Genomic DNA, 23,567 nt, shown 5'->3' with positions numbered 1-23,567 from the left:
TGAAAGGCTTACGGGGCACGGGTCAGTTCAAATGGTATAGGTACAATTAATATAGGTATAGTGTTATCCACAAGGTTATGTTTTAGCTTCAGGGTGGGTATGTAGCCAATGGCACCATCTTTATGAGCAAACATTTACCTTTCTACTTTCTGCTCAGGGTAAAATGAAATCAAGTGGATGCCAGTAAGTTACATAACCTTTACCTCCTTAGACTCTACTCTATCATAAGTGGAGTCTATAATCATTTCTATCCAGGTGTCACAGAGGTCTCAGTAGAGACCAGGCCCAAACCTCTAGGGGGGCCACCAGGACTCTGCAATCAGAAGTGGCATCACTCTACCTGCATTATGTCCGGCCCCTCTATGTTCCCCCTGCAATTCAAGGGTATGGATTTACTTTTCCAATATGGGGGCAAGGATTCCAAGATGGCTGCCATGGTGTTGCTGTATAAAAAAAACTGCCACTTTATTTGTAAAGGAAGGTTGTGTATATCATCTGGCACAGACTAGCCAAGGGTGAAGGATGACTCACATTCATAGTGAAGGAGATCCTAATTGTCCTCTGTGGCTGCCAGCTCAGCTTCAGCTGATTGCAAACTGTTAGAAAGGGTGCTGTTGAAATAGGGGGCAGAGCATTGGCCACATACGCCCATGTTCCTGTCAGTACGCACACTTTCATAACTCTTGTTTATAACATATTAATCATAAAACAATGCAACAGGCAAACATTTATAATAATAAATATAATAATACATTATAGAGAAGGAAATAAAAACATTTGACTTTTCTATTTATAGGTAGCAAATTTGGTATCCACCACTAAAAATGGATATCTGAAACTTTTATACATTCAATAAGAAGGGTTGGCTTGTTGGTGTTGCAGCCTCTGCATCAAGCTCCAACCGTTTATATTATTTTAAACAAACTAATATTTTTATAATACAGCTCACTAGGTTCTACAAACATGTAAAAAAATGAAATATTTCTTTATTTTCAAGCTTTATGCACATTTTGGGGTTGCAACAAGATGCTCACATAAAGGGAGCTGCCAGGGTTAATAGTTTAATTCTATTAATTACATTTTAATATACAGTCTTTGTGCATCTTCTTGTCAAGGGCATCAGAATGGCTTTAACTTCATTTGTGTTTTAGAAGAGCAGATCATTCCTCTTATCCTGGAAGGTTTCCTACAGTCCTGACAATCCCATTTAATTTATTTTACTCTTAAATAAATAATTATTTCCTTCGCTTGGCTTGCTCGTGTACAGGGTGGGATCAATGGAAAAAATAAATGTATAAAAATGAAAAATATCCATAAAAACTACATTTTTATTTTCTCCTCCCCCAGTGGATAGATTTCTTGACATGATCCATTCAAAGAAGTCAGGAATCAGTGGTCCTCATCTGTTTCTTCAGGTAGGAGAGTATTAAATGGACGGTCCCACAAGGTGCTAGTGATGCCAAAACCTGAGTAGTAAGAAAAATGTACTGATTAGATACAAACCTAATAATAACAAAAAAAGCCTCAATGAGATGACACCAGGGTCGGCTCCAGAATGAATGAAATGGGGGGGCATTTTTTTTTTCACGAGGGGGCACGCATTTAAAAAGCATGTATGAGAGTCAAAATAAGAGCAGACCTACTGTGGCAGTCCAGGTCTTACATTTATCAGATCTCTGGCTGTGCAGGACAGGAGTTAGATTTGGTTATATTTCTGGAAGTGCAGCGGTTACATGTGTCATATCTCAAGGAGTATAGGGGTTACATTTATAAGATGTATGGCACTGCCGCAGCAGTTACATTTACCAGATTTATGGCAGTGCAGGGGTTACATTTGTCATATCTCAGGAATGTCTCCCACATATGACACAGCCAGTGGACACTGTTTGCATGTGTAGCTCTACCAATGACCTTACTAATGATCAAATAAGCTTTTATGTGACAATAAGTTTGAGTGCCAAGCAGTACATTACTTGTACAGATATTATTAATGATATTTACCAGCACACACAGTATATACAGTATGTATATACACACAAATTATATTTATATACATACACTGTGTGTATGTATATATATATATATATATATATATATATATATACTCTGTGTGTATATATATATATATATATATATATATATACATATACACACACATATACATATATATATATACACACATATATACACACATACACTGTGTGTGTGTGTGTATATATATATATATATATATATATATATATATACACATACATACACACACTATGTATATATATATATATATATATATATATATATATATATATACACACACACACACATACACACTGTGTGTATATATATATATATATATATATATATATATATATACACACACACACAAACAATATATAATATATACAGTGTGTGTATTGTGCGTGTATGTATGTGTATATGTGTATATATATATATATATATATATATAAAATAAAACAACCTTGGGGACAAAGAGGAGATGTTTTGAAACATGTAAATAATAAACATAAGGCTATTTCACTCATTGTCCCACAGCTACATTTGAAGTGTGTGTATGTGAGCACCTATAATCTGACACACATTTTACACTGATCACTGCAGATAAAGCAGGCACAATGCACACTTGTTTTGTGTGACCTGCAGTGGGGAAACCAAGGAGTTCACGATTTTCTTCTTTATCTGTGGCTGCCAGGATATAAAGCACAATAGGGAAGGGATACTACTCTCACACACACATTGGTTATACGGCTGTGTTTTCACAAAATTACTTCTGCCTTCCCTCTCACTGACTGTTAGCTTCTCTCAGCACTTCCTGCAGAGATCTGATGATGTCATCATCTCACTTCAGCTCCGTAGTAAGTGAGCTAGCAGGAGGGGGGGCAATGCAAGCCCTAGGTTAATTGTGAGAGCACCAGCAGGGAAATGCAACTTTATTTGTTATCTGGTTGTAAATAGAGGAGAGTAAAGAGATTAGCTGGGCCCTCCTAAGTGGCGGATCTCCAGGGTCCAGTGGCTGCAAATGGTTTATGCGACATTTGGGACCCTGGACATTCCGTCACTTTTAAAATTATTTTTTTAAAATCACTTATTTTGCCCTGGGGGGCACAGCATTCAATTTGAGTGGGCATTGCCCCCCAATGCACCCCCTTAGAGGCGACCCTGGATGACACACGTATAATGTATGTAAAGAAAAAGAAAAAAGAAATCTGTGCATGTAAAAGTAACATCAATTTCAAACTAAACCACTAGAGAGCTTTGCTATTTGGCCTTCGATCCAAGTCTCTCCCTATTCACCTATTTAACAAAATGTAACTAGTAAATTATAATCCCATTAATAAGTGTTTACAACACTTGTTAATACGAAAAAAATGGGTTTTGAAAAAAATATATAATAAATTTATTTAAAACCAATTAAAAACATTTACGGCTAGATTACAAGTTGTGCTTTAGGGTAAAAAAAGCAGCGTTAAGAGGTCCTAACGTTGCTTTTTTACGCCCGCTGGTATTACGAGTCTTGAAGGTTTAGGGTCACCGCACACTTTTTTGGTCTTACCACATAACGACTTACGTAAACTTCATAAAGTTTTTTTCTATGGGACTTCCATAGCGCCGGTATTACGAGTCTGTCCTGGGAGGCCAAAAAGTGAGCGGTACACCCTACCCCGTCAAGAGTCCTAACGCATTTAAAAGTCAGTAGTTAAGAGTTTTATCGTACAACACCGTAACATAAAACTCATAACTAAATTGCTAAAAAGTACACTAACACCCATAAACTACCTATTAACCCCTAAACCGAGGTCCTCCCGCATCGCAAACACTATAATAAAATTATTAACCCCTAATATGCCGCTCCGGACATCGCCGCAACTATAATAAACATATTAACCCCTAAACCGCTGCACTCCTGCCTTGCAAACATTAGTTAAATATTATTAACCCCTAATCTGCCATCCCTAACATCGCCGCCACCTATCTACATTTATTAACCCCTAATCTGTCGCCCCAAACGTCGCCGTCACTATACTAAATGTATTAACCCCTAAACCTAAGTCTAACCCTAACCCTAACACCCCCTAACAAATATAATTTAAATAAATCTAAATAAAAATTAATATTATTACCTAAATAATTTCAATTTAAAACTAAATACTTACCTATAAAATAAACCATAAGCTAACTACAATATAACTAATAGTTACATTGTAGCTATCTTAGGATTTATTTTTATTTTACAGGCAAGTTTGTATTTATTTTAACTAGGTACAATAGTTATTAAATAGTTATTACCTATTTAATAACTACCTAGCTAAAATAAATACAAAAGTACCTGTAAAATAAAACCTAACCTAAGTTACAATAACACCTAACCTAACCCTGCAATCAAATAAATTAACTAAATTAAAAACAATTAAATAAATTAAATTAGCTAAAGTACAAAAAAAACACTAACTTACAGAAAATAATAAACAAATTACAAGATATTTAAACTAATTACACCTAATCTAATAGCCCTATCAAAATAAAAAAAAGCCCCCCCCCAAAAAAAAAAAACCCTAGCCTAAACTAAACTATCAATAAAAGGGCCTTTAGCGGGGCATTGCCCCAAAGAAATCAGCTCTTTTACCTGTAATTTTTTTTTACAAACAACCCCCCCAACAGTAAAACCCACCACCCACACAACCAACCCATCCAAATGCCCTTTTCAGGGCAATGGGGAGCTTAGGTTTTTTTAGATATTATTTTATTTGGGGGGTTGGTTGTGTGGGTGGTGGGTTTTACTGTTGGGGGGGTTGTTTGTATTTTTTTTTTTACAGATAAAAGAGCTGATTTCTTTGGGGCAATGCCCCGCAAAAGGCCCTTTTAAGGGCTATTGATAGTTTAGTTTAGGCTAGGGGTTTTTTTTATTTTGGGGGGCTTTTTTTATTTTGATAGGGCTATTAGATTAGGTGTAATTAGTTTAAATATCTTGTAATTTGTTTATTATTTTCTGTAATTTAGGCCTAGATTTGGAGTTCGGCGGTAAAAGGGCTGTTAACGCTCCGCGGGCTTTTTTCTGGCCGCACCATAAATTTAACTCTGGTATTGAGAGTTAAAACAAATGCTGCGTTAGGCTCCAAAAAAGGAGCGTAGGGCATTTTTACCGCAAATGCAACTCTCGATACCAGAGTTGCTTACGGACGCGGCCGGCATCAAAAACGTGCTCGTGCACGATTCTCCCATAGGAAACAATGGGGCTGTTTGAGCTGAAAAAAAACCTAACACCTGCAAAAAAGCAGCGTTCAGCTCCTAACGCAGCCCCATTGTTTCCTATGGGAAAACACTTCCTACGTCTGCACCTAACACTCTAACATGTACCCCGAGTCTAAACACCCCTAACCTTACACTTATTAACCCCTAATCTGCCGCCCCCGCTATCGCTGACCCCTGCATTACAGTTTTAACCCCTAATCTTCCGCTCCGTAAACCGCCGCAACCTACGTTATCCCTATGTACCCCTAATCTGCTGCCCTAACATCGCCGACCCCTATGTTATATTTATTAACCCCTAATCTGCCCCCCACAACGTCGCCGACACCTGCCTACACTTATTAACCCCTAATCTGCCGAGCGGACCTGAGCGCTACTATAATAAAGTTATTAACCCCTAATCCGTCTCACTAACCCTATCATAAATAGTATTAACCCCTAATCTGCCCTCCCTAACATCGCCGACACCTACCTTCAATTATTAACCCCTAATCTTCCGATCGGAGCTCACCGCTATTCTAATAAATGTATTAACCCCTAAAGCTAAGTCTAACCCTAACACTAACACCCCCCTAACTTAAATATAATTTACATATAACGAAATAAATTAACTCTTATTAAATAAATTAATCCTATTTAAAGCTAAATACTTACCTGTAAAATAAACCCTAATATAGCTACAATATAAATTATAATTATATTTTAGCTATTTTAGGATTAATATTTATTTTACAGGCAACTTGGTATTTATTTTAACTAGGTACAATAGCTATTAAATAGTTAAGAACTATTTAATAGTTACCTAGTTAAAATAATAACAAAATTACCTGTAAAATAAATCCTAACCTAAGATATAATTAAACCTAACACTACCCTATCAATAAAATAATTAAATAAACTACCTACAATTACCTACAATTAACCTAACACTACACTATCAATAAATTAAATAAACACAATTGCTACAAATAAATACAATTAAATAAACTAGCTAAAGTACAAAAAATAAAAAAGAACTAAGTTACAGAAAATAAAAAAATATTTACAAACATAAGAAAAATATTACAACAATTTTAAACTAATTACACCTACTCTAAGCCCCCTAATAAAATAACAAAGCCCCCCCAAAATAAAAAATTCCCTACCCTATTCTAAATTTAAAAAGTTACAAGCTCTTTTACCTTACCAGCCCTGAACAGGGCCCTTTGCGGGGCATGCCCCAAGAAGTTCAGCTCTTTTGCCTGTAAAAGAAAACATACAATACCCCCCCCCAACATTACAACCCACCACCCACATACCCCTAATCTAACCCAAACCACCCTTAAATAAACCTAACACTAAGCCCCTGAAGATCTTCCTACCTTGTCTTCACCATACCAGGTTCACCGATCCGTCCTGGCTCCGATATCTTCATCCAACCCAAGCGGGGGCTAGACATCCACTGAAGAAGTCCAGAAGAGGGTCCAAAGTCTTCCTCCTATCCGGCAAGAAGAGGACATCCGGACCGGCAAACATCTTCTCCAAGCGGCATCTTCTATCTTCTTCCATCCGGTGCGGAGCGGGTCCATCTTGAAGCAGGCGACGCGGATCCATCCTCTTCTTCCGATGTCTCCCGACGAATGACGGTTCCTTTAAGGGACGTCATCCAAGATGGCGTCCCTCGAATTCCGATTGGCTGATAGGATTCTATCAGCCAATCGGAATTAAGGTAGGAATTTTCTGATTGGCTGATGGAATCAGCCAATCAGAATCAAGTTCAATCCGATTGGCTGATCCAATCAGCCAATCAGATTGAGCTCGCATTCTATTGGCTGTTCCGATCAGCCAATAGAATGCGAGCTCAATCTGATTGGCTGATTGGATCGGCCAATCGGATTGAACTAGATTCTGATTGGCTGATTCCATCAGCCAATCAGAAAATTCCTACCTTAATTCCGATTGGCTGATAGAATCCTATCAGCCAATCGGAATTCGAGGGACGCCATCTTGGATGACGTCCCTTAAAGGAACCGTCATTCGTCGGGAGACATCGGAAGAAGAGGATGGATCTGCGTCGCCTGCTTCAAGATGGACCCGCTCCGCACCGGATGGAAGAAGATAGAAGATGCCGCTTGGAGAAGATGTTTGCCGGTCCGGATGTCCTCTTCTTGCCGGATAGGAGGAAGACTTTGGACCCTCTTCTGGACTTCTTCAGTGGATGTCTAGCCCCCGCTTGGGTTGGATGAAGATATCGGAGCCAGGACGGATCGGTGAACCTGGTATGGTGAAGACAAGGTAGGAAGATCTTCAGGGGCTTAGTGTTAGGTTTATTTAAGGGTGGTTTGGGTTAGATTAGGGGTATGTGGGTGGTGGATTGTAATGTTGGGGGGGGGTATTGTATGTTTTCTTTTACAGGCAAAAGAGCTGAAATCCTTGGGGCATGCCCCGCAAAGGGCCCTGTTCAGGGCTGGTAAGGTAAAAGAGCTTGTAACTTTTTAAATTTAGAATAGGGTAGGGAATTTTTTATTTTGGGGGTCTTTGTTATTTTATTAGGGGGCTTAGAGTAGGTGTAATTAGTTTAAAATTGTTGTAATATTTTTCTTATGTTTGTAAATATTTTTTTATTTTCTGTAACTTAGTTCTTTTTTATTTTTTGTACTTTAGCTAGTTTATTTAATTGTATTTATTTGTAGCAATTGTGTTTATTTAATTTATTGATAGTGTAGTGTTAGGTTAATTGTAGGTAATTGTAGGTAGTTTATTTAATTATTTTATTGATAGGGTAGTGTTAGGTTTAATTATATCTTAGGTTAGGATTTATTTTACAGGTAAATTTGTTATTATTTTAACTAGGTAACTATTAAATAGTTCTTAACTATTTAATAGCTATTGTACCTAGTTAAAATAATTACAAAGTTGCCTGTAAAATAAATATTAATCCTAAAATAGCTACAATGTAATTATAATTTATATTGTAGCTATATTAGGATTTATTTTACAGGTAAGTATTTAGCTTTAAATAGGAATAATTTATTTAATAAGAGTTAATTTATTTTGTTAGATTAAAATTATATTTAAGTTAGGGGGGTGTTAGTGTTAGGGTTAGACTTAGCTTTAGGGGTTAATCCATTTATTAGAATAGCGGTGAGCTCCGATCGGAAGATTAGGGGTTAATAATTGAAGTTAGGTGTCGGCGATGTTAGGGAGGGCAGATTAGGGGTTAATACTATTTATGATAGGGTTAGTGAGGCGGGTTAGGGGTTAATAACTTTATTATAGTAGCGGTGCGGTCCGCTCGGCAGATTAGGGGTTAATAAGTGTAGGCAGGTGTCGGCGACGTTGAGGGGGGCAGATTAGGGGTTAATAAATGTAATATAGGGGTCGGCGAGGTTAGGGGCAGCAGATTAGGGGTACATAGGGATAACGTAGGTGGCGGCGCTTTGCGGTCGGAAGATTAGGGGTTAATTATTTTAAGTAGCTGGCGGCGATGTTGTGGGGGGCAGATTAGGGGTTAATAAATGTAATATAGGGGTCGGCGGGGTTAGGGGCAGCAGATTAGGGGTACATAAGTATAACGTAGGTGGCGGTCGGCAGATTAGGGGTTAAAATTTTTAATCGAGTGGCGGCGATGTGGGGGGAGCTCGGTTTAGGGGTACATAGGTAGTTTATGGGTGTTAGTGTACTTTAGGGTACAGTAGTTAAGAGCTTTATAAACCGGCGTTAGCCAGAAAGCTCTTAACTCCTGCTATTTTCAGGCGGCTGGAATCTTGTCGTTAGAGCTCTAACGCTCACTGCAGAAACGACTCTAAATACCGGCGTTAGAAAGATCCCATTGAAAAGATAGGCTACGCAAATGGCGTAGGGGGATCTGCGGTATGGAAAAGTCGCGGCTGTAAAGTGAGCGTTAGACCCTTTAATCAATGACTCCAAATACCAGCGGGCGGCCAAAACCAGCGTTAGGAGCCTCTAACGCTGGTTTTGACGGCTACCTCCGAACTCTAAATCTAGGCCTTAGTGTTTGTTTGTTTTTGTACTTTAGCTAATTTAATTTATTTAATTGTTTTTAATTTAGTTAATTTATTTAATTGTAGGGTTAGGTTAGATGTTATTGTAACTTAGGTTAGGTTTTATTTTACAGGTACTTTTGTATTTAGTTTAGCTAGGTAGTTGTTAAATAGTTAATAACTATTTAATAACTATTGTACCTAGTTAAAATAAATACAAACTTGCCTGTAAAATAAAAACGTTAAGATAGATACAATGTAACTATTAGTTATATTGTAGCTAGCGTAGGGTTTATTTTATAGGTAAGCACCAGCACGTTTAGTCACATGATGTAAATAGCAACTAGGTTTCCATGGTAACTCTTTCAAAAGCATTCCTAATTTCAATGCCTATTTCTTTGTTATGTGTTCGAAGATAGCTAACTTTATTTAACCCCTTAACGACTGAGGACGTGCAGGGTACGTCCTCAGAAAAAAGGCAGTTAATGCCTGAGAACGTACCCTGCACGTCCTCAGTGTGGAAAGCAGCTGGAAGCGATCCTGCTCGCTTCCAGCTGCTTTCCGGTTATTACAGTGATGCCTCGATATGGAGGCATCCTGCAATAACCTTTTTAAGTAATCCGGTGCAGAGAGAGCCACTCTGTGGCCCTCTCTGCACCGGAGATCGGTGGCTACCTGCGTTGGTGGGTGGGAGCCGGACCGGGAGGCGGGTGGTGGCCATCGATGGCCCTGTGGAAGTGAAGGGGGGCGGGATCGTGGGCGGGGGTGGCTGGGGGCGCGCACGGGCGCGCGCGCGTGCACGGGAGGGTGGGGGCGGGCGCGTGCACGGGGAGGGAGCGGGTGGGAACCGCTACACTGCAGAAAATCTGCAAATAAAAAAGATTAAATAATCGAAAAATTAAATAATCAGCAAAGTGGTGGGGGTTTGTCTGTGGGTGGGGGCCTGTTTTCAAGCTACACTACAGAAAAAAAAAAAACAAAGAGAAAAAAAAACACTTTTTATTGTAAACTGGGTACTGGCAGACAGCTGCCAGTACCCAAGATGGCCCCCAATAAGGCAGAGGGGAGGGTTAGAGAGCGGTTTTGGGGGGGATCAGGGAGGTTGGGGGCTAAGGGGGGGATCCTACACAGGTTTTTTTTTAAAACCCTTTTATTTTAGTACTGGCAGACTTTCTGCCAGTACTTAAGATGGCGGGGACAATTGTGGGGTGGGGGAGGGAAGGGAGCTGTTTGGGAGGGATCAGGGGGTGGGATGTGTCAGATGGGAGGCTGATCTCTACACTAAAGCTAAAATTAACCCTGCAAGCTCACTACAAACTCCCTAATTAACCCTTTCACTGCTAGCCATAATACACGTGTGAGGCGCAACAGGATTTAGTGGCCTTCTAATTACCAGAAAGCAACGCCAAAGTCATATATGTCTGCTATTTCTGAACAAAGGGGATCCCAGACAAGCATTTACAACCATTTGTGCCATAATTGCACAAGCTGTTTGTAAATGATTTCAGTGAGAAACCTAAAATTGTGAAAAATTTTACGTTTTTTTTAATTTGATCGCATTTGGCGGTGAAATGGTGGCATGAAATATACCAAAATGTGCCTAGATCAATACTTGGGGTTGTCTACTACACTACACTAAAGCTAAAATTAACCCTACAAGCTCCCTAAAAGCTCCCTAATTAACCCCTTAACTGCTGGGCATGATACACTTGTGGTGCGCAGTGGCATTTAGCGGCCTTCTAATTACCAAAAAGCAACGCCAAAGCCATATATGTGTGCTATTTCTGAACAAAGGGGATCCCAGAGAAGAATTTACAACCATTTATGCCATAATTGCACAAGTTGTTTGTAAATAATTTCAGTGAGAAACCTAAAGTTTGTGAAAATATTTGTGAAAAAGTGAACAATTTTTTGTATTTGATCGCATTTGGCGGTGAAATGGTGGCATGAAATATACCAAAATTGGCCTAGATCAATACTTTGGGATGTCTACTAAAAAAAAATATATAAATGTCAAGGGATATTCAGGTATTCCTGAAAGATATCAGTGTTCTAATGTAACTAGCGCTAATTTTGGAAAAAAATGGTTTGGAAATAGCAAAGTGCTACTTGTATTTATGGCCCTATAACTTGCAAAAAAAGCAAAGAACATGTAAACATTGGGTATTTCTAAACTCAGGACAAAATTTAGAAACTATTTAGCATGGGTGTTTTTTGGTGGTTTTAGATATGTAACAGATTTTGGGGGTCAAAGTTAGAAAAAGTGTGTTTTTTCCATTTTTCCTCATATTTTATCATTTTTTTTATAGTAAATTATAAGATATGATGAAAATAATGGTATCTTTAGAAAGTCCATTTAATGGCGAGAAAAACGGTATATAATATGTGTGGGTACAGTAAATGAGTAAGAAGAAAATTACAGCTAAACACAAACACCGCAAAAATGTAAAAATAGCCTTGGTCCCAAACGGACAGAAAATGGAAAAGTGCTCTGGTCACTAAGGGGTTAAAATAAATTACATCAAGGCAATAATACAGAAGTAAATACATATACACTATTGTAATCCAATCAGAGAAAAGAATATGATGTTTTTGTTATTATACAGGCTCTCAGCACTAACATGTTTTACAGTAAAGTATTCACATTTGTTCGTTTACATATAGATAATCGAGAGTTTTGACAAATATCATATTAATGATTGTTTATTCATAATAAAACATTAATAACTCTGGTTATGATTTAACACTTCTTACTAAAAAAATACAATTTAAGAGCAATATTCATTCAATCACAGCCAGAAGCAGAACATTCTTTATATTCAATAACAATCATATGAAAACACATCATTCACATAATTTCAATATATATAACTCTTTCAGTGTATTAATAGATTACTCCTTTTGCCATATTTTATCAATAGTTATTCAGTGTTTTATCTTTAAAAGGAAGCACTTAAAAGAAATAGCCTCATTTGAACTATCTGGGGTTTGGCTCTTCAATCTATAAATCCATTGACATTTTCTTTGGACAAGTATTTGATTAAGGCTTCCTCTTCTGCATGTTAATTTTATTTGATCAATAGTAAAAAAAAACACAAATTATATTTATCATCCATATGCATGCTATTCATATGTTCAGCCACAGATACAAGATGTTTCCATTTTATATCCCCCAAATGTCCTAGAACCCAAACACATAGTTCTCTTGTTTGAACCTCATGCATTTAGGGGCATTTGCACATAGCTATATATACCACATTGATTGATCTGCAATTCAAAAATGTATGAATTTATATTTTTCTCCTGTTTTTGGATGTATAAATTCCTTAAGGATCTTCTTGTTAGGAGTTCATTCAAGAGATCAAAGAACCAAACTTGGTTAACTAGTACTGTGGGATTTTACAAATGTGGACAATTTCAAGCATGTAGGAATATGAATACACTTAAGGAATGTATACAAAAACAGGAGTAAAATATAAAATTCATCAACTTTTAAATTGCAGATCAATCAATGTGGTATAAAACAATTATACGGGTGACACAACTGAGCAACTGCAGAAGTGTTGCACTGTGATCCCGATGGTAGAATTAGCCTACATACAAGAGAGAAATGGCAGAATGGACTACAAATCTTTTAGGGAATGCTCCTCCATGTCACCTGGTATTAACTCATCACTTGTGCCCCAGAGACTGAAATGACTAGCAGGGGCGAATTCACCATGGAATGGGCATTATCAAAGGATGGTATTGTTGTCCTAGCTCCTAGAGAATCTGATACCCCAATATATCCACCTATCTGCTAGGTTTGATGGAAACAGGCAAATTGTGCTTAGTAATATGTGGGTGAGAGATGTAGACTCTGAAATACATACACTTTGTTTGATGTATTTTCTGCCTGCTTCGACATTGGATATTTTATGATCAGGGACGAAACTACAGGGGGTGCAGAGGTCGCAATAAAAAACGTTGCCTGCCATTTATCTCACCGGCAGATTATAGACTGTGTCACTGACTCACTATATACAGTACTGGTGGGTTAAACAGTGTCACTATATACAGTAATAGGGGGACAGACCATCTCACAGACTGTGGGCACAGGGTCCCTCCTTTTGCAGACATGTAACCTGATTCACATTTTTTTTTTCTGTTAAATGTAAAAAAAAAAAAAAAAAAAAAAAAAAAAAGATATGTATCAAATTAACTTTTTTTTTTTGGGGGGGGGGCCCTTCTTAGATTCTTGCACCTGGGCCCTGTGGTTTCTAGTTACGCCGCTGTTTATGATGTACAGTACTTGGAGTTCAGATGCTTAGTAAACATTTTGCCCGGCACTACATAGATGGACCTCAAGCACAGGTATGAAGTCACAGGTTTGTCTGGTTTCTCAGTCACTATTTGAGGGCTCACAAAGTCTCCTGCTTCTCAAGTAGTGGAGTGGGTTAACAAACTGTTACAGACCTGCCACATCTCAGTGTGTATGGTACTAGGTATCTGCTATGCCACATATTGAGCCATTTTCTGAAGATCCACAGCTTTTGAATATTCTACCTTATAGCATTGAATAACCTAAAGGGACATGAAAAAAAAATATTTCATGATTTAGACAAAGCATGCAATTTTTAATAACTTTCCAATTTACTTCCATTATCAAATTTGATTAATTCTATTGTTATTCTTTGTTGAATAAGCAGTATTGCACTACTGAGAGTAATGCATTGCAGCTCCACATGCCCACCTTTTCAACAAAGGATACCAAAAAAATTAAGCAATTTAGATAATAGAAGTACATTATAAAGTTGCTTCAAATTGCATGCTCTTTCTGAATCGTGAAGGAAACATTAAATCCCTTTAACATGAGGCAAATTATCTGTTAGACATACGAAGACTCTTTAAGTCTTAGATTTTTTTAAATACCTAATTAGACTGCTCCTCCTTTGTCCAGCCCGATGATACCAGGCGCTGAATATATTTTCACGATTTAGTTTTATTTGAATGTTAGATGCAAGTACAGGTTTCCTTAATGTTTTTACTTTTGTGTCTTATTTTAATAACTAGTATTTAATTCAGTGCTTATCTATTTCTGCTTATAACTATGTTGTGATAGTGGTGCCTTTATTATATGTGGTATCAAGTTACTATGTGACAAACATCCCTGTGTAATGCACCACTGTTGACAGGATGGGTTCCATTTATTAAGCAGCGGATGTTGCTTCGAATCCCCATTGTTTTAGGCCCTCCTGAAACGGAAGTTAAGAAGCAGAGGTCATAAAACCGGTGCTCTTTATCTTGTCCGCCACCTTTTAGGTGACGGATTGAAATCATCCCGATCCAATTGAGATGATTGACAGCCTCTGCTAGTGGCCGATTGCCCGCTAGTGAGCAGGGGACGGAATTGAACAAGTATTTCAACAGAAATGCTTATACAATGTTAAATGCCGAATGGGTATGATGTCGGCATTTAGCAAGGTCGAGCGGACATGACTTACCACAGCCAATCATGCCACAGCCAATCATGCCACAGCCAATCATGCTACAGTGAATCATGCCACAGCGAACCATGTCCACTCGACTTTTAATAAATCTACCCCCTAACCTGTACTTTAGTATATTGGCAATTTGTTTATTTCAGTTCTTAGATTAAACTTCGGTAATGTAGTTGATATAGCTAGATTTGTTTACTTGTGTATATCTGTTATCCATCTGCTGAAGGTAATCCTTGTATATAAATTCCATCTCAGCTAGGCAGTTGTGGCTTACTATAATTTTCTGCAACGCTCCTATTTTAGTAGATTGTGTTCCTTTTAGTGTGGGATATGTACCCCTATACATTACTACTGAACCCCTAACTAGATCCCAACCCTTGCATTTAGGCTTCTGATTTGAGCGGGATGATTTAAATTTGCCACATTGTAAGTGACGGAGAGGTTAAAGGGACATTAAAACCAATTTTTTTCTCTCTCTCACCCCAGGTATTTTAGTGTCGTTACCAGACACACAATTTAGAAGATAAAAAACATAGAGTGACCAAGGTGAACCAACACGTTGCCATAGAAACTAGAAACATGTAACATGTGTTTGGCAGCAGGCCCATTTCCAGAACATTAGTTTTTATTGCTGTAATCCCTGCAACCATTAACAACATAGAGAGTTTTAATTCTGCACGTATTTGTTGATAAATATAAAGAGTTCCTTGGAAAACACGAGCACATTATTGTAACATCTATGATTAAAATTAAAAATGAAACCATAATATTGATGAATCAAAAGCAGAAGAAAGTGTGTGCCTGTGCACATTTGTAGTGTACTATTAAAGATTGATTAACCGGTGAGGCTCTAAAGTGTATTAAACTTTCTAATGTAGTTTTAATTAAAAAGAATGGCTTCATTTAATTACATAATAGATAATGAGATGTAATTGCACTGCTAATTTCTTGAGGTTATTTTTAGTCACTCCCCTACCTAAATTTAATCTTATAGGGGCCGATTTATCACGGCCCGAATGGGGCCATATACCCGGTCTTAAATCCGTTGTTCCTTAACTCGTCCGCCACCTCTGAGGCGGCGGACATCAATCCGCTGATCTCATATGATTGGGTTGACTGACACCCCCTGCTAGCGGCCGCAAATCTGCAGGGGGCGGCATTGCACAAGCAGTTCACCAGAACTGCTTGTGCAATGATAAATACAGACTGCGTATGCTGTTGGCATTTATCGATGTCTGGCGGACATGATCGCTACAGCGGATCATGTCTGCCAGACACTTGATAAATCAGCCCCATAGAGTCTTCTAAAATTGCTTATCTAATTAAGTAATTGTCAGACATTGCAACTGTTAGCCATATGTATTAATTCTCCTAATTTTGTTTACCCCTTTTAAAATATTTTGAATACCTTTCATTGCCAAAGCAATGACCTGATAGCGATAGGTTCATGAAGTCCTTTTATTGAAAGGCTCTTCTCTCTTGGACAAACAGTCGAAAAAGTAAAATAAGTAATCTGCTAGTTTCCTCATATTTTACATTAAATCCCAGCTATCTACTGGTATATATGATATCAGCAGCAGTGGCTTTTTAGCCAACATGCCTTGGTATACTGATGTAGTCTTAAAATGTTATGCCATGGGATTATATATAATTGGATAGGATGATAGGATGTTACACACAAAATTAAATGGGAACCACTGTGATAAATGACTGTTACTTTGATGGCGCATTATTATTTACTGTATGTGCCATTTCCACCTCACCATACACACATTATAACTATTAAGTTTCAACTACACAAGATCTGTCTTGCATCAGAACAGACATTTCTGCTTCATTTCTGTTAAGAATTATTCATTTGGTTAAATATCTATTGAAACCATTTTGCAGCACAAAAAATGTTGAACATTATTAACTGAGTTCCAAAAGATTAGCCAGCAATGCAGCAAATGTTTATCTATATGTGTATCTGATATGTTCATTTGGTTACTAATATGTGGAGTAAAGTAGAAAGACATTTGGAAGACAAATACTGATAGCATCCTTTTAGATGAATACAAAAGAAAATGGCAGCATAAATTGACTAAAATATCCAGATCACAGACAAAGGATGGAAATAGATAAACAGGAAAGAAAATAGCATAACGTATGATATGTGGACTGTCTCTGTACCTGATTTCTGATGCTGAAAATGATGCCGGACATGGTACGACTTGAGCCATGCTAGATAAGAACCTTCATTTGGAGACCCATAGTGCAGGTAATAATGAGTCATATCGTACGCTACATATCCAAAGAGTCCTCCGACAAAGACGGACAATCCTACTGGTGTTGGAAGCAACAGTTGCATTAGGATGTACAGGGGCACTATCACAAAGGATGCTGGTACCGGAGGGAACACCAGACGGGAGCTGTCAAATGGAGACTGAGAGCAGGAATATTAGTTACAATGTGTTATAGGGACATAAAACATTTTGAGATAATTATTAATGTTAAATTATATGCACTAAAATGATTATATACAAATTACTATTATTATTTATTTTGCACCCTTTTCCTGTAATTTAATCCTGAAAACTGTGGACTTTGCCATTCCTATTAGAAGATAAGCGTAGACTCAAGGCTTAACACTGCTATATCCCACATGGTTGTTGGTTGCACACTGTAGTGAATCATTTGTAACGTCCCTGGTTGGCTTTTGCATAGATGTAAACCTAAATTACAAGATGGTAGCACCCGTTGCTTTATGGACAATAAGTGGCGCACTAACTGCAATATCGGGTTTTTAATCAGCTTTTTGTACGCAACGGAAATACCATGTGTATTATAAGTGAAAGTAAACGAATTTGAATAACTACTGTCGGGTTGGCGCGCAAGCGATAGGTGTTAGTTTTTTCTTCTGCGCTCTCCATTGAATTCTATGGTTAAAAGTAGTTAACGCTGTCGTGATATTTGGATAGCGGGCTGGCTTTTGCAGAAAGTTTATAACTTTTATGGGACCAGAATATAAGAACCAAATAAATCAAATTATTTAAATTAAACCACTTCACTGGAACTGAATTTTGGTGGAGGTGGAAGGGGGCTGGGGAGAGGAGACAGAGTACCAGTTTATACCCCCCTTTTTTTTTCTTTTTTTTTTCGGGACTGCATTATTATAAGGTTCTTACAGGGCCCAACCTAGGCCCTTAACAAATTAAGCAATTTTTATAATTCTTATCCTTATTCACATCCTACTTGTCTTAGATAACGTCTGTTTATCATCTTTTATCTATGCATTGTTAAAACATTTAAACAAAATGTACATTGTGTATATAGATATATGTGTAAATATGTACATATGTATTTACAGACATATATACACATATAAACACATAAATACATATGTACACACATAAGACTTATATAGAAATGCATTGGAGCCCTTTACAGTTAAGTAGATGAAAACATGAAAAAACATATTTATGCAATAATCATATTAAATAAAGGGTTATACTATGTATTTACTGTAAACATTTCACATTCTAATGTTCTGCACACAGCAGAATATGTTCTATGTATTTATAAATAGATATTCCTATATATATCTGCATATATCGATACCTTTATATAATTATGTATGTGTATATATTAGGTATAGAATATATATATATATATGTTACAGTTAAAGTGCAGAAATCAGTTAATGTGCACATTGCCTAGCTAATCTGCAGATTAACTAGAGTGATCAGTTAAAGTGCAGAAAAATTGTTACCTAAATAATCTGCACATTACCTACTAGGCACTAGTTAAAGTGCAAAAAAAAAAAAAAAGCCGAAGAATGTAATAAATAAATAAAGAAAGAACAGAATGTTCTGATTTCGGCCGAGGGCAGATACGCTCCAGACACAATTTGTGACTGCAAATTCCTTTCCTAGATCTAATATTTTAAACCGTTTGATTGTTTGTATTATATTTTTTTAATTGTTATAGTTGAGTTTAACGAAATAAATAAAGAACATGATGTTAAATAATATTTGAGTTTAACAAAATAAATAAAGAACAGAATGTTCCGATTTCGGCCGAGGGCAGATACGCTCCAGAGTGCTCTGTTCTAATCAGAGACTCGGGTGCCGCAACTGCCCCTGGGAACCTTACCATGGGTCCCAGACCGCACGTCTTGAAATTCTCTGTCTGGGAAATTATCTATCTATCTATCGAATCTTTAATAAATAGATAGATTCGATAGATAGATAATTTCCCAGACAGAGAATTTAAAGACGTGCGGGCTGAGACCCATGGTAAGGTTCCCAGAGGCAGTTGCGGTGCCCAAGGCTCTGATTAGAACAGAGCACTCTGGAGCTTATCTGCCCTCGGCCGAAATCGGAGCATTCTGTTCTTTATTTATTTTGTTAAACTCAACAATAACAATAATGAAATTAACATAACGTTATTATTTAACATCATGTTCTTTATTTATTTTGTTAAACTCAACTATAACAATTAATGAAATTAACATAATGTTATTATTTAACATCATGTTCTTTATTTATTTTGTTAAACTCAACTATAACAATTAAAAAAATATAATACAAACAATCAAACGGTTTAAAATATTAGATCTAGGAAATTAATTTGCAGTCACAAATTGTTTTATTGCAGTTTTTAGATTTGATATAGGAAATTAATTTGCAATTGCTTACGTATTTGTGCAGTCTAAAAATTGGTGACACTTTGAATTACATAGATAGATTTGATAGATAATTTCCCAGACAGAGAATTTCAAGACGTGCGGGCTGGGACCCATGGTAAGGTTCCCAGAGGCAGTTGCGGCGCCCGAGGCTCTGATTAGAACAGAGCACTCTGGAGCATATCTGCCCTCGGCCGAAATTGGAACATTCTTCGGCTTCTTTTTCAATAAACAGTTTACATGATAGAAACAAACTTTTCCAACTTTAACTACACGGAAGCAGTTAATGTGCACATTACCTAGGTAAAGTGCAGATTCTGCACTTTAACTGAGCAAATCAGTTAATCTGCAGATTAGCTAGGTAATGTGCACATTAACTGATTCTGCACTTTAACTGTAACATATATATATTGTAACAAAATAACATCAGATATATGTAGAAATATGCATTTATGAATAAATAGAACATCATTTGGTATGTGAAGAACATTGGAATGTGAAATATTCATATCTTTATGTCAGGTTAGCGCACTTAAGACTATGCGATTGTGTTTATGCGCAAGTAGGGTGTTTGTTCCATTCACTTCTATGAATGCACAAGCAATATTCTAATTTAGTTTTTTTGTGCTTATCGTGTTAGCACGCAACCGAAAATAGTTTACTTTCAACTCATAATACGAGCGCAACCCGGCGCATGCAAGAAGCTTACTACTAGAGCAGTTAACGCTTTAGTGGGAGCATTAAATAGCGCTCCACTTGTAATCTGGGCCTTAGTGTTTAATGTCCTTTTAATTCATCAGTATTATAATCTCTAAATAGCAGTCTCTGAAAATAAGTTAGGCAGGAGGTTTTTTTTTATGATCAATAAGTGCAAAAAATGTTGTCTATGTGAATGCTGTGTATGCTGGAGAAGCAAGAAGTCGTTATTAAAGTGACAATAGGAGGGCACTTGCAAAATACTAATATACAAAAATAATAAAATAAATAAAATAATATGGTAAACATATAAAAGTGGCAAAAACAAATACACTAAGGGAATGTAGAAGTGACTGGACTATGTTGTGTGTTTTTTTAACAGTTCACTATATTTACTTGTGGCTCTATATCTCAATCTGAGTAAATATACAGTATACCTTGTATGGAATTATATTTAACTGTTTAGGGCTGGGTATTTGGCTGTTGTCTGGGACCCCCCACACACTGCTGACCTTGTGGTGCTGTCCGTGTAGCATAAAATGCAGGGTAATGAGGAAATAGTTGCTGGCAGGGGGGTTCATGTGAAAGACGTATCTGTGAATTCCATATTCCATAAGTGTCCAAATCAAAACTCCCACCAGAAATAGAGGAAAGAAGCAAAACACAGGAACAGGAACTGAATAATCTGTGAAAATGGTAAAAAGCCAACACAACAGATAAGTATGAGCTTGACAGGATTCACAACTTGTTCTACCTATAGGATCTACTCTCTGCACCTATATCATGCTTCTTATAGAATATTAATCATAGTTAGTATATTCTGTATATCTCAGGTGAAGTGAACAAAGCCGCCTCTTTATAATTGGTTGTAGTGAAATATATAATCTTTCTTTCATTACATGTGTCAGACTTTTAGGAAGATTACTCTAACTGATATGACTTCCTAAAATGTCAGCAGGTTTAAAGGGACAATGTACTATACAATTGGTTTCACCTTACTCTGTTAACAATGACTTGTTTTACCAGCTGCACAGTTTAAAAATTAAGGGTTACTGCTCCTTTGGGAATATTTTTGTATATGAAATAATTATTTGAGTTAAGCTTCTAGGGAGAACAGAGGTCAATAGCTTACTTCTCTATATTTACCACAAAAAAAAACTCCTTATCGGATCTCTCTATACACAGTAAGATCCAGTACTTATAGAGAACAATAGAAAATTAACATTTTATTATCTTCCTGTCTCACCACCCAGTGGAGGTGTAATCTGTTCTAAACCTTCTTATCTACATAGATTTTCTATAGCCATTACTGTTCAGTATATGGTGGGATACAACAGGCATAAAAAGCTATTATAATTAACAAAATAAAGGTAAATGAGCTATTTGCAAATTAAATAAACTCCAGTAGGTAAAATAAATCATTGGGAACAAATTAAAGGGTGGGGAAAAAATCACAGGTATCTCAAAGAACTGTGTTATACTAATCAATTTCAGAAATGTATCATACATCCAAATTATTGTAGACATGTTGTATGGTTGGAAAAAAGCACCAGGAGTGGTGTGGACAGTTCCAACATCCCTGGGCATTTGATAATTTTAATTTGTTCTTTGTTCACAGCTATGAAGTTAATACCTTTTGTAAATGAAGAGAAGAGCCTTGTGTCTCCTTGTGCCAGTTCAGTGAGACAATACCAGGATAAGTATAGTACTACAGGAACCCATACTGCAAGGACCACGTACCTAGACAGAAAGGCAGAACAAGAGATGTGATTGGCCACGTAACACAAGAAGATTGTATAGGACATATGAGGTCACAAACAGAAGACTCATTTTTGTATAGCTAAACCTCTGATATAGGTTATCTTTATAAGATTATTTAACCTGCTGTTGTGATTAGATTCTTTTTGAAACTGCTTCACTCTTGGATGGAATAAAAAGGATTGCACAAAAATGCATGAATCAATCTTAGAAGCATTCAACATTATGGCCAGAAATATATGAATAATGAAAAAGGTTTATATTAATTGAATAAGTTATAAAATAATTCCTAATCATACTTTAAGCTTTGAAAATGGTTACAAGAATCCTCCAAAGAAAGAACACATTAACAACAAAGCAAATTCTGATAATATTGTAGATAATATTGTTATTAACGGCTTCCCACCACTAGGACTTTCCATGCCGTCCTAACTGCGCTGAGCTTTAGCGCCGTTAGGATAGCATGGAACGTCCTAGCCATTTGCTAGCATGGAACGTCCTAGCCATAACGGCTTCCTGAATGGGATCGCGGCTGGAGGGGGTGCCTAGCGTCATAGGCACTCCCCCCTGACACAATCCCATCAATGAAATCACGCGATCGCATGAACAATCGTGTGATTTCAATTTTTAGTTATTTGTTTACATCTGAATTTTGTTCTGATGTAGACAAATAAGTACCGTCAGGGAAGGATTAAAAAGCTTTTTATTTTTTGGGGTAGTCTCCAATCTTTTGGTTCAGCTTAATGGATACTTTACCCATTTCTATATACTATGATGATATCCAATTTGCATACCAAGCCATTCCAAATAATCATAAATGCCCCTATTCTGCCCATACAATGGATGCTGGGATACTGTTAACTAGCAACAACCAATCTCTAGTCTAGTGCATACAAAAGTTTTAGATGATTTTTAGACAATATTTAACATCCTCATTTTGTTGAATTTGAGATTTTTCCTTTATATGATATCTCCAAACAACTCAACTAATGCCGAAAGCCATTGTCAACATTTTAACAGCCAATTAGGAGAGAGAAGGACTAGATTCTGACATTCGTATGTTCACCTCTTTTTATCCTAACTTGATTAATCTAAAAATCTTTGACCACGTAATTAATAGTTTAAGACTAAAAAAGACAAAGATGAGGGTGAACAGTGTCAGTCACAATAGAAAAGTGGTTTTCAAAGTGTGAGGTGGTCCTCCCCAGGGGACGCTATAAAGGGTGGCAGGGAAGCAGTGTCACTTCACACTATCCCATGGAAACCGAAAGCAGCAGCTGACTTTGGCTAAATATAGAGCGGCTTTTAAAAGCTGACAATGACACTTGACATTTTTTGGTGGAATAAGGCAAAGGGTGGGATGTAGATGGAAGGTCAAAATTAGACATGTGCGTTTCGGCTGAATTTGTTTTTTGGTAGAATTTTGCCAAATTCGGAGATTCGAATGCATCCGAATTTCCGAATCCGCATATCCTGAAAAATTCAGAAAATGAATAAATTAGTTCCCGAATTTTCGGATCCATTATTCATATTCAGAATTTTTAATTATTCCTAATGTAAACCGCACATCGCCGACACTAGCTCTAAGTCAAAATAATTAAATAAAGCTATTAACCCCTAAACCACCATTCCCCGGCATCACCGACACTAACTAAACCTATTAACCCCTAAACTGCACCCCCCCCACATCGCTAACACTAACTAAATCTATTTACCCCCAAA

The 23,567-nt window shown here is 37.1% G+C and overlaps 1 protein-coding gene across 1 annotated transcript in view; it reads right to left on the bottom strand.

The window, feature by feature from the left end:
* Positions 1-966: 966 nt before the first annotated feature.
* FA2H (fatty acid 2-hydroxylase) overlaps positions 967-23,567 on the bottom strand; it is a 123,354-nt gene continuing 100,753 nt past the window's right edge. Inside the window, exons 4-7 of the mRNA XM_053695246.1 lie at positions 21,721-21,827; positions 20,600-20,772; positions 16,898-17,150; positions 967-1,466 (exon numbers count right to left, since the gene is read on the bottom strand). Coding sequence (XP_053551221.1) covers positions 1,390-1,466; positions 16,898-17,150; positions 20,600-20,772; positions 21,721-21,827 — 610 coding nt within the window. The 3' untranslated portion in view covers positions 967-1,389. The remainder of the gene's footprint in view (positions 1,467-16,897; positions 17,151-20,599; positions 20,773-21,720; positions 21,828-23,567) is intronic.

Source organism: Bombina bombina, chromosome 1 (assembly GCF_027579735.1).
Source record: "Bombina bombina isolate aBomBom1 chromosome 1, aBomBom1.pri, whole genome shotgun sequence".
NCBI classification, from domain to species: Eukaryota; Metazoa; Chordata; class Amphibia; order Anura; family Bombinatoridae; genus Bombina; species Bombina bombina.
This window is presented reverse-complemented; position numbering and strand designations above follow the sequence as displayed.